The 12,540-nt window shown below is 50.9% G+C and overlaps 1 protein-coding gene across 1 annotated transcript; it reads right to left on the bottom strand.

Annotated features, from left to right (window-relative positions):
* Positions 1–7,225: 7,225 nt before the first annotated feature.
* CH63R_14406 (Endochitinase) lies at positions 7,226–8,679 on the bottom strand (the record flags this gene model as incomplete). The annotated part of the gene is made up of 4 exons (XM_018309380.1): positions 7,226–8,262; positions 8,312–8,361; positions 8,421–8,516; positions 8,570–8,679. The coding sequence occupies 4 exons, from the start codon at positions 8,677–8,679 to the stop codon at positions 7,226–7,228; spliced, it is 1,293 nt and encodes a 430-aa protein (XP_018150623.1).
* Between the last annotated feature and the right edge of the window lie 3,861 nt (positions 8,680–12,540).

Genomic DNA, 12,540 nt, shown 5'->3' with positions numbered 1-12,540 from the left:
TCGCCAGGTGGATCCGCGGACTAGATCGTCTAGGTGGTTACTCAAGCCGGCAAGTCGAAGAACCCTTCAACCTCATATAACATCCTAACTCTTATTGTCAGCGTCGGCTGGGTAGGCGACGTTTTATTTTGTATGGCAAAAATTCCGATGCTAGCACGACATGGGGTAGTCGACGTTTCCCAGAAATCACAATGTAGGCGTCGCAAGAGGCTGAAACCTCGTGAGGAGATACAACTAACTACTGCAAAACTAAGTATCTGTCAGACCTGGACATTGCATATCCGAGTCATGCATTCAACCCAACCCATACTCGATTCCCTATTGCAATAAGTTATATAGGCTTTATAGCCTTGAAACCTTGTTCTGTTAATTGTTTAAGATTAGAAATACGTGTCAACAACAACACCTCACTCGCTTAGCAGGAATAGACCAATGTTACGACCCGACAAGTTACAGGTGACGCAGCCCCACCAGGCAAGGCAGGGCGCGGGCGGCACAGCATTTGTATGGACAAGAAACAAGGTCATACGGATGACTCCTCGGAAACGGAAGAACTAAGGAAGGTCACGTGAAGATAAGAAGGACCGACAGACGATAAGCGGTCCACGCTAGGGACCGACTTTCACACAGCATGCATGGACCTTGCTAGACCACGTTGGTGCCGGTCTGAACGCTGCTTCTCTTCCTGAAGCTCTTTCTCCAAGGATTCGATCTTCATCAAACAGTCTTTCAGGAACCGTTCCCTTTCGGCGTCCCGTCGTAGGAGATCCTGGACGAGGTTTGAGAGCTTGTTGATCTCGTCTTTAAGCTCCGCATTGTCTTGGTAGCTGACTTGCTCAACCACTCTGACCTTTGCGGTCGGTTTCCGGACACGTCCAGACCGTCGAGATGTACTGGCGTCCCCGTGAACCGTGATCGATGGCCCTGCGTCTAGAGAGACGGCCATGATGGTGAAATTCAGCTCACGTGGGCTGATGATGAGAAATGATAGTGCGGTGGGCCGGAGCCCTCTATGATCTTAACAGCTACTAACAGTGGATACTTTGTGAAGAGAAAGTTCGCGAAAGGTCAAAGGCGAACTTTCTCTTCACAAAGTATCCACTGTTAGTAGCTGTTAAGATCATAGAGGGCTCCGGCCCACCGCACTATCATTTCTCATCATCAGCCCACGTGAGCTGAATTTCACCATCATGGCCGTCTCTCTAGACGCAGGGCCATCGATCACGGTTCACGGGGACGCCAGTACATCTCGACGGTCTGGACGTGTCCGGAAACCGACCGCAAAGGTCAGAGTGGTTGAGCAAGTCAGCTACCAAGACAATGCGGAGCTTAAAGACGAGATCAACAAGCTCTCAAACCTCGTCCAGGATCTCCTACGACGGGACGCCGAAAGGGAACGGTTCCTGAAAGACTGTTTGATGAAGATCGAATCCTTGGAGAAAGAGCTTCAGGAAGAGAAGCAGCGTTCAGACCGGCACCAACGTGGTCTAGCAAGGTCCATGCATGCTGTTAGCACAGGACCCAGCGAGTCTGCCCAGAGTCTCCAAGGGCATCCCTTACACACAGCCCAGAACCAGCCGCCCCAAGTTCGGTCCTACGCGATGGTGGCAAGCCAGCCACTTACCAGACAACTGCATGAAACAACTCCAGCAAAACAAGCCGCAAACCGGGCGGCTTCAAAAGACCTTCGCATCTTCGCACGTCTGCCACCTGAAAGCCCGCTCCGCAACGAGAGAGCCTACGACATCTACGCGTTCGTTCGTGAAAAGCTAAGTCCCCAAGCTCGAGAAGCCCTCAAGGGGATCGACCATGTCAAGACAGGATTAGCACTCCTACCATCGTCAGCAGATGGGGCAAAAGTCCTGCTAGAGAACAGAGAACAGATTGCTGCCCTTCTCCAGGCACAGGCGGTCGAGCAGCGCGACACCTGGATCCGGGCCTATATCGCAAACGTCCCTTACACCAGACACTGCCTGCTCACCAACACTGAGCTGGAAATCACGACCGAGGAGCTCCTTGAAGAGATCCAGGCCACGACGAAACTCAAGCCCGAAAAAGCATACTTTTCCAGAAAAGACGAAGCCGAAAGGCTAGGCACGGTGACAGCCTGGTTCAAGGCGGAAGCCGTAAGGCAACTACCAAGGCGCCTCCGTTTGATGGGGGCCAGCGTTTTCGTCAACCTGCAGTTTCCGAAGGAGAAGAGGTCTCCCCAATGCCACCGCTGCGGCGGCTTTCACAACGAACGAACGTGTACCAGAAGGAAGAGATGCCTCAAGTGCAGCTCTCCTTCCCACACGACCGAACAACACCGGGCACCTTGCGGCGGCACTGAGGGTCACGATGGCTGTGACTGCCCCTTTAAGTGTCCGTCGTGTAACGGGCCCCATGCCGCCTTTGACGTGACTTGCCCTATCAGACCAAAAGTGGTGAGGGGCGTAGTCCAGAGGAGGAACAAGGCACAGCTACGGGCCATCCGAGCCGAGGGAGAGAGATCGTGGAGGCTTGCGACCCAGCAGTCGCATCAACAATCCCGAGAAAGAGGAGAAGAGATGGACTGCAACCAAGCTAATGAGGGACATCAGGAGAATGCGGCCCTCTAGAGTCCTGCAGATCATGCAGGCGAACGTGGCCAGACGACCGCTCGCACACGAAACGGCACTGAATCTAGCCTACGCGGCCCATGTCGACATACTGCTACTTCAAGAGCCCGCTATCCGCTCGGAAGAGAGAAGGCTCACAAGATGCCACCCGGGCTTCGAGATCTTCACCCCAGTAGACAACTGGATTGAAGACAGACCAAGGGTGCTCACCTACCTCCGCAGAGGAACGGGACTACGGGGCGTACAAACACGCCCGCTGCCCAGCCCATCCACAGACCTGCTCTTCCTACAACTCCTGGCGGGAAAGCGGAAAGTTCTCACAGTCATCAACGTGTACAACGCCCCTTGTGGCTCGCTGCGACCAGGCCAAGCGATTAGGGATATCATAACAGCCTGGCAACCCGGACACCAGGAACGTGTGTTGGTCGCGGGGGATTTCAACCTCCGTCATTGGACCTGGCAACCCGAGGCGACCAGCTCCTCGGACGCTGATGACCTGGTGGAATGGACAGAAACCGTTGGCCTTGTCCTCCTGTCGCCGATAGGTGAAGCCACACATAAGGACGGCAACACGTTAGACCTATGCTGGGCGTCCGGCAGCCTCCACGGGGCATCCACCAGCATAGAAACGTCCCTACACACAACGTCAGACCACGAAAGCCTGCTGACCCGGGTCCCCTTGGCCCTAACCGATCCGGTCGACCCAACCCCGGGGAGGTTCCGGCTTGACACAATGGACGAGAAGCTCTTCCTCGACATCCTTCAGCGAAGTATACATCCCGTGCGCCATACTGCAAGCAACGCAAGAGACCCACAGGCTCTGGACATGCTAGCACAGCAACTCACAGATTGCCTTGTAGAAGCGCTTACGGCTTCTACAAGGCGTGCGCTTGGCAGAGGACCTGGGAGACCATACTGGGACGAGAACTGCAGGCGGAAACACCGAGCCTACACGACCAAGAGAGCAACTGTGGCAAGACTCTGCGCCTTGGGAATAGATTGTCAATGGGAGCGAAACGAGGAGGACGCTCTGAAACAGGACTTTCTCCATCAGCTGCGGCGCTCTAAGGACACGTACTGGAGAGGAAAGATCGCCGCAGCCTCCACTGGCAAAGATGTGTTTGAAATGGTCGGGTGGCAGAAGGCCAAGGGATCCTTCCAGACCCCTCCACTCCGGGATGGGAGCAATCCAACCGCGCTCATCTCACAACCGAAGGAGAAGCGGGATCTGTTCGCCCGCGTCCTCCTCAGAAATGCTGCCATCTCCACGGACATACCAGCAGAGAGCCCAGGACCTCGCCTGGAGGCCAATCTTCCTTTCCCGCGTGTTACAAAAGACGAGGTACAAACGTCAATCTTCTCTGCGAGAAGCACCACCCCCGGGTCCGACGGAATCACAACGGCCGTCCTCAAGACAGCGTGGCCCGTTATCGAGGACATCGTCTTCCGGCTCTACAGCGGATGCGTATGCGAGGGCTGGCATCCCACCTGTTTCAAAGAAGCTATCCTAGTCATCCTGCCTAAGCCGGGCAAGAGAGACAGGGCGCTCCCGCGCTCGTATAGGCCAATCGCGCTGTTGTCTGTGCTTGGAAAAGGCTTGGAGAGACTTGTCGCAAGAAGGCTTGCCTGGATCACAGTCAAGTTCCAGGTACTGCACGACCAACAGTTTGGGGCCCTCCCCCTCCGCTCGTGTAGCGACCTCATCGCTGCTGCCATCCACGATATCGAGTGTGCCTGGCAAAGAGGTCGTGTCACCTCTATGCTTACGCTCGACATCAAAGGGGCCTTCGACGCTGTGCTGCCAGGGAGGCTGATCCGACGCCTCCGATGCCAAGGATGGCCGGAGAACCTCGTGCGGTGGGTCTCGAGTTTCGTCCTCGGGAGAAGAGCAAGAATAAGGCTAGACGGAGAGATGGGGGACGTCTTCGACCTTGAGTGTGGGCTACCACAGGGCTCGCCCGTGTCTCCCATCCTCTTCATGCTTCACATCGAACCCTTATTCAAGCTGGGCACTGTTCATCCAGGCAGGAAGCGATCTCGATTTGGCTACGCCGACGACATTGCCATCATGGCAAGCTCAACCTCACTAGAGGACAATTGTGCCCTGCTAGCGAAAGAATGGGAAGAAGCCCAAGAATGGGGGGCGTTAGAGGGAATCACTTTCGACACCGATAAATCCGAGCTCATCCACTTCACCAAGAGACCAAAAGATAGAAACCCGCCAATCACCGTCAGACTGCTGGACGGGAGACAGCACACAGTTCAGGCCGTCAATCAAGGGGCCTCCCTACGGTGGCTTGGGGTCCACTTCGACCGGAGACTCACTTTCAAGAACCATGTGAAAGGCCACTGCGCCAAAGCATGCCAAGTGGTCAACGGACTACGGGGACTAGGGAACACCGCCTGGGGCGCGCCGACACACCTGCTGCGCCGTGCTATTGCCTCCTGCGTACTGCCCATTCAGTACTATGCATCAGAGGCATGGTGGCCGGGCAGGAATCGGATCAAGAACGGACACATCGCCTCGAACGGGGTCAACGGTCTACTCAACCAACTTGACATTACGCAGGCCAAGGCTATTCGAGCCGCACTTCCTGTGTATAGAACGACGCCTGTACCGATCCTACAGCGTGAAGCTGCCCTGCCCCCAGCAGAGGTGATGCTAGATGCGAAGCTCCATAAAGCCTCCGTAAGGATCCATCGCCTTGACGATCGACACCCCCTCCGAACGAGGCTCGGAGACAGGCCCGGACCGGACTCAAGACTACGGCGAATGGCAAGCCTTATCGAGAGACATGCCGAATACATCGACCCGCTAGAGCTACCGCCTTGGGAGCGCTCAGCCGACTGGCACACAGCCCTGAGCATGGTCGGCTATGAACCAAGGAAGACCAAGGATGAACTGGCCACCGCCTTTACAGACAGATTGGGAGCATTCTCAAAGCGGGACATTGTTGTCTATACTGACGGTTCCCAAATGGTGGACGGTAGCAGAACCGCCGCTGGAGCAGGCTGGGTCGGGTACCAGGCCACACGGCAGATCTTCCGAGGATCAGAGCCGCTCGGCCACCAGACGGAGGTCTTTGACGCAGAAGCGCAAGCCGCTTTTCGGGGCCTACTGGAAGCCATGAGGTCTCCCACGGCGCGGATGGCAGACAATGTTCATATCTGCCTCGATAACCTCGCAGTCGCAGCCAGACTCGTCACCCGGAGCCCAGGAAGCAGCCAGGCTAGGTTTAGGGCCTTTAGTGAGCTCTCTGCCTCTTGGGCACAGAGAGGACGGACAAGCTGGACGATGCCTGGCAGGGTATACATTTGGTGGTGCCCTGGACACACGGGAATAGCAGGAAACGAGGAAGCAGACGCTCTTGCCAAGGAGGCCTGCAGACAAATCCCAGAATCACAGCCACAGCCTACATTGGCGCACTTGAAGCGGGAGTCCAGAGCAGCCGATCTCCAGGCTTTCGCCAGGAGATGGCCGTCAATCTGCCCTCGGCAGTATGCCGACCTTGGGATAAGTCCTCATCCCAAGCCCCCCGAACTTCGCCTTCCTCGGCATTTGCTAGGAAGGCTATATGCGGCAAGATCGCATCATGGAGACTTCGCAGCGTACCACGAGAGATTCGCCCACCAAGACGCACTGCTTCACTGCAGTTGCGGAAGACGCAAAACCCCAGTACACTTCTACTTCTGCAAGCGTGGCCGTAAGGCCACCCCGCGGCATCTCCGCCGACGTATGGCGAAGGCAAGCATAGATTTTCTGCTAGGTACTACGCAGGGAGCTTCTCTTCTGTGCGAATGGATGGAGGCGACCAATTTCTTTTCCGAAATCTGCCCAAGTCACTGAACAGGAACGTTAGGTGAAGACGGCAGCCTGTAAAATAGTTTAGATTAGGATAGACCATGTCGGCATCGCCCGGCACGTCCCTTTTTACTCTGGACGTTAAATACATCATCATCATCATCATCACCGACTTTCAGATCGCGGTCCTAGGTTGAGGACCGACTTCGAGATGTCGGTCCCAACAACAAGACCTAAGGATATAAGGACATTCATTCCCGTAGACAGATTACCTTCCATAGCTCTTCAGCAATCAACTTCGTGATTCACTCTACCATAAGTGACTCTTAGATTATCCTTCTGTTGTGACCACGACAAGTTATCTACAACTTGAGTATACGACTGATCACCGCATCCTCACCAACAAGATTACCAACAAGCCAGCAAGACCCCAGCACTGTTCATTGAGTACTGACCTCAGCTATCTGTTAGCAGAAACACCACTGTCGGATATCTGACCGTAACAGTAAGGAGTTGACTTAGGGAATATATCGGTCAACAGCCAGGGCCGCTATACGAAGTGAAGAGGTCAACTGAAAGATAGGACAGAATAGGTGACTAAATTCATCTGTGGATCTATCTCCCCTTCCTAAGAGTGAGAAACCGGAGGCTATTATATAGAAATTCAGGCTCCCCTGGCGGAGCACCAGTGCCCCTTCAAGGGACAAAGACGCGGCTCATTCAGTTGCATTTCACTAAGATTACAAGCCACAAATTGACCTATACTAGTCCCAGAAGTGTTTCACATAAGCATGCAAATAACTCTGACATAAAATTCATCAAGCTATGTACTGTATGTGGGGGTGGTCATCATTCCGCTTGCAATGTTGGCGTATCGGCTGTCAGCATAACCCAACAGATTTTCTTGTGAGTCAATGCCACTGTCTTTGGCGAGACAGTCATAACTCGTTTCAATAAGGCTGGCGTTGCCTGTTCTGTCCGCACTGGCCTCCCAAAACATCGCTCCGCCTAAGCCTTTTGCTTTGATGAAAGCAGCTTTGTTCCGTACTGATGATGGACTGTCGTAACTGATCAGCTCTTGGGCAAGGGGGTCCCAACTATACGCTGCTCCCACTGCCGCATCGTAAATCTCCTCGGCTCCGGGTAGCGGCAAAGCCTTGTAGTCCCACGCTCCAGCCTCCCATGATCCGGCCCCCACCTCTGAAAACGGATGTCCGAGGCCGGCGGTGTTGTCGAAACTTCGGCCATACAATGGCATGCCCAGTATGATCTTGTGACTCGGCACACCAGCGGCTAAGTAGTCCGATACGGCATCTTCTGTCGAGAAGGGCGTCGACTCTGCTACTAGAGTGCTGGAGTAAAGATTCGCCTGATGTCCTGTAACAGCACTCCATGACCCCGCGTAGTCGTATCCCATTAGATACACACAATCGACGATATCCGACACGGACTTAAGGTCAAGTCTTTCATATTTCTCACTTCCGGCGGACGACGCGATGCTGAGTTGGAAATGATAGGAGGGAGCATGCTCCGCAGCGTAGGCATCGAGGCGACGTCGCACCGCTTGGAGCAAGAGAACATAATCTGCGGCTTCCGCCCGGTTCTGGGGAAACTCCCAGTCAATATCAACACCGTCAAATCCCCAATCTTTCATCAACGTCACAGAAGAGTCAGCAAACAGCTCTCGGCTCTGTTGATCGCTAGCAACAGTGGCAAATTGGCTCGACCAGGTCGCACCGCCAATGCTCAAGATGACCTTCAGTTGGCGATTTGCCTTTTTCAAGAGGAAAAGCTGCTTGACACATCCGTAGACGTTGCTACCTGTGGCTGTCCAGGCTGATGTAACAGTCAGTGCCGCCACTGGAAAGCAAAATATCATACTCCAGAAAGGAAATCGGAGTGGTCATACAATCAGTTGGGTAATGCTTCTCCAGGTCTGCATAGGTGTCTGCGGAGAATCTAAACAAGAAGTATCAGAGATTTTAAGTAAACGCCAGAAGACAAGAGGGACAACTTACACTTCTCCCGATGGTTTGATGTTGACGAATGCGTACAGTATGTGCGTTATTTTAGAGATTGGTAGCATTTCAGGGTGGAAAGCACGACCGATGCTCCTAAGCTGCAGAGTCAACACCAGGACAGACCGAAGTGATCAGTAATCAAATACCAATTAGGGAAATAAACAGCATTCTGTTGCCTAGTGGAAGCAGCAAAGATTGCGAAGGCCACAAGAGCTGTAACTGTCCTTAGGATGTAACAATTCATATTCGTTTGCATCTTTCATAACAATGCAGGAACATTGCTCAGGTTTATATACTTAAATGTTGTGTGAGAAATGTTTTAGATTACGTAACTATTTCCTATTTTATGTTATTTTATGTACGCGCGATGCATGTATAACAAAATCGAGGACGACTGACGCTGCGACACCGACCTTTCGAGATTATGAATAGTGATCAAATCGCTTTTTCTTGTAATTAATGAGCAAGGGGAACCAACTGCACCACAAAGCAAAAGCTCCAGTGGTAAGAAGACTATGTTGTTATCCCTTATTCTGCATTGACAATTTAACATCGGGTACCCATTTTTCGCCCGCCCATTTACACCTGTCAGATTGGCAAGGGTAAACCGTGATGGGTCAATTGTGCGTATATTGAGTGCGTTGTCTGTGTAGCTATTCTCGTGCGCTGCGGCCGCGCTCTGCCGCCGATTAAGTCTTCGGAAGGCCCTTCGTGTGCGTTATACCCTCCAATTCGACAACACCAAAAGTACTCCTTTTCACCCTACCTATATAAAGTTAGCTAGAACAGATGTAAAAAAACTAAAGGTAGCTTTTTGGTGTATAGATCTATCTAACCTGTGTGACGCAATGGCAAGCGTGCGCGCAGACGGTTGGTTCGATTCCGACCGCAGGAACGCCGTTTTTGCAGTGATCTGATTGGTCGCCAGGTATGCCCCATTGCAGTTAAAACGGAGCTATGGCCCTATTTTAAGTTAAAGTTTCTTTAGTACTGTATTACTATACTAATATGATTATGTTAATTAGGCATTATAAGTATAGTTTTTGCTACGGTCGGCTTTCCGTGGTAGTGTCTTGTTGAATTGGAGGGTATAACGCACACGAAGGGCGCCACGGAGGGCGTCGGAGATAGGAGATATCGGCCGCCACGCCGGCCGCTCGGCGGCAACGAAGGGCCTGCCGCGGGCTTCGTCCCGGGCAGTGGGCTTCGTGGTGGCCTTAGGCGCCTAGAAAAGGGGCTGCCGAAGGCCTAGTCGGGCGGCAGGGTGCGGCCGCAGTACACGAGAATAGTTACACACACATCGCACTCAATATACGCACAATTGACCCATCACGGTTACCCTTGCCAATCTGACATGTCTATTAGCAGAAGCTGAGGCAACGAAGCTGGGCAACAGTGCTGTAAGTCGAGCTGAAAGGATCAGGTCTTCAGAGGATAAGGTGATCAGTCGTATACTCAACAAGGGGCTTGTAACGTGTGTCACTAGTGAAGGGTACCGAGAGTATCCGAGGGGATAATTGTAAGGACTAGGGTGGTGTGCCACGCCCTGCAATAGACCATTCTGGCATTCGCCAAACGATCCACCAGTCCAGGCACTTCGTGCCTGGACTGCACCACACATGTCCTTAAGTAGGGCGTCTAGGCGCCAGCGTCTCGCCGACCAGCCTAACCCCTTACAATAATCACAAAGTTGATTGCTGAAGAGCTATGGAAGTCTGTCCTTGAGTCCGTCCAAGTCCATCTGTCATGATGGGTATAAGGGGGGGGTATCTGCGAGTCAGTCCTGAAACTCGGTCCGAGACGTAGATGCCCTCAAGATGGGTATAAATACCCGGCCTTCGTCCTGTATCTCCATTCTAGAGGAATAGACGCTTCTGATCCTTATTTCACCTACGCCATGTTCATCACACCATCCTATACAAGTGCGTGTGTCTGTTGATGAAGTCTGGCTTACACCTGATTACCAGTAATCCGGGTGCTTGTATGGAGTGATCACTTGAAGTGGGGCGCGTGAGCGCTCACGTCGTGATCAACCGTGCTCACGCATAATCAGTTGCTCACTCCCTTATCTCCACGTAACCCTGTATCATAGTTCTTCCGTGCCGGAGGAGTCACCCTGGCTTCCCGCGTCTGGTTGCTTATAACTTGTCCGTAACCGCCAGGTGCCCTGTGGGGGCGCCCCCTGGTCCTGTTATGTTTGACGGGTCGTAACAGTTTTCTTATTTAATATTCTTTTGCCTTTGGGTGAGTAGTTGCATTACTGATCTATCTTCATAAGTAGGCTTTCTCATCATTAAATATACTTATGAATGCTTTTGTTATTCTTACTTTTATATTATTTATTAGTTTTTATACTTAACTATAAGTTTTTATTAATTTAATAAATGCCTTTCTTTTTTATCTATGATAATTCTTTAAGTAGTTATTATAACGAGGTAAGTATAAATATACTTGCTTTATTCTTCTACTGAATAAGTCCCTCTCTATAGTATTACTCCTAAATATTTCTCTTTTTTATGCAAGTCCTACATACTTTTTTACCTACTATTTGCTAACTAACTAATCTACTTAAATCTAAACTATTCCTGTATTTAGTTAGACAAAAACAAGATCTCCTATCTGTATAAAAGAATATAAGGGAGCTTTCCCTCCTAGGAAGAAAGGAGGTTTTATTCCTTATATGTATAGGTTAATAGTGTCTTAGTACTGTGTGAAGGAATACCTTTGTTATATACAGTTTTATATATATAAATAAAACTTCTCTTAACAGTATTCCTTAAGCAGTCAAAACAATGCTTGACTTCTGGATAGTCCATGGTCTGGTCAACATTTTGAGACGGATTCAGTCGTGAGACCAGTCAGTCTTAAATTCTTGGCAGACATTTATTAAACATAGGACCGATAGGGATCTTTGAGGCCCCTGGATGATAAGTGTGTGTTACGCAATCGGAGCTCATGTGGGAATAGAATGGAGACTGTCTACCGCCCAATCCATTTCTAGCCACTCTTGCTGTTCTGTATGGAAGCAAAATCTTTAGAAGAAAGCAAAAAGAAAAGCAGTGCCTGGTCGACGCGTAATTCTCCACGCTGTTCCAATGATTAATTAGATCCAACAGAAAGCCCTTCTCCAGTCAAGCTTGATTAAAGGCGTGAATAATCATCTAAAGCGAGATTATTCTTTGAATTCAACTTATTGCGTTCCTTGCTACAGAAATCTTCTGGAAAAGATTAAAGTAGAAGATCACGATAATCGAAAAGTCTCATCTTATTCCTTTTTCTGCGAAACTAACATAGACACTGTTAGCCTGTGTATGGGATTTTTAGTTAAATTGGCTGCATTGAGGAGTCATTTGCATTTTTGATAATAATAGGTATTCAGCCGCTATGCAAATTCGAGTGATGAGATCATTTCCCGTGGGGCCACTGACCTCAGGGACCTTCCTTTGCGTCGTTTCGGGTAGGCGGAAGAGTACCGTGAACAAGATCGGACTGGACGGCGCATGGCAACTCGACAACGAGAATCGTTCTCCACGCAAACCAGCTTTGAGGCGAATGACACCTGGGATAAGACGAAAGTTACTTCCGCCGCTTGGTACTGTGAGTTTCTTTGGCTGAATATTCCTCAGTGTGCTATAAATTTCGACAGTCACATTAAGTTGATTTTAGCTGCTCGAGGGTCCTGAGTGCCGCTCTTGCCGTACAACGAGAAGCCGGATTCGGGATTAAGAGAACCTGAAAGACTGTTAGCGAGAAAGCTTTGGGATGATACAATATCTTTACCCGTGTAACCTCAAGTATCCGTCTTACAGACGAAGGGTAAACCATAACCTCAGGAAGCTTCATAGTTGAGTTGCAAAACCTTTCAGCAAGCTCCTCGGTGGTGATGTCATAGGAAAACTGAAATTTTCTTTGCATTATTAGCAACGACGACTCCAAAGATCCAGTGAGTTCACCTACTTGATGATTGCGTCCAGCTGCTCGATCGAACTAGTATTGGATGAGTAGATTGGCCTCTCCGGACGAAACTCTGGGCCTTTTCCAAGGATCATTTCCCGAAGAATGCAGCCGGCAGACCAGTTATCGACAGAGCAGTTGTATGGTAGATAAAGAGTCTCAT

The sequence above is a fragment of the Colletotrichum higginsianum genome, chromosome 11 (assembly GCF_001672515.1).
Source record: "Colletotrichum higginsianum IMI 349063 chromosome 11, whole genome shotgun sequence".
In the NCBI taxonomy this organism is placed as follows: Eukaryota; Fungi; Ascomycota; class Sordariomycetes; order Glomerellales; family Glomerellaceae; genus Colletotrichum; species Colletotrichum higginsianum.
The sequence above is the reverse complement of the archived record's forward strand: the minus strand, read 5'-3'. Positions and strand labels throughout refer to the sequence as shown.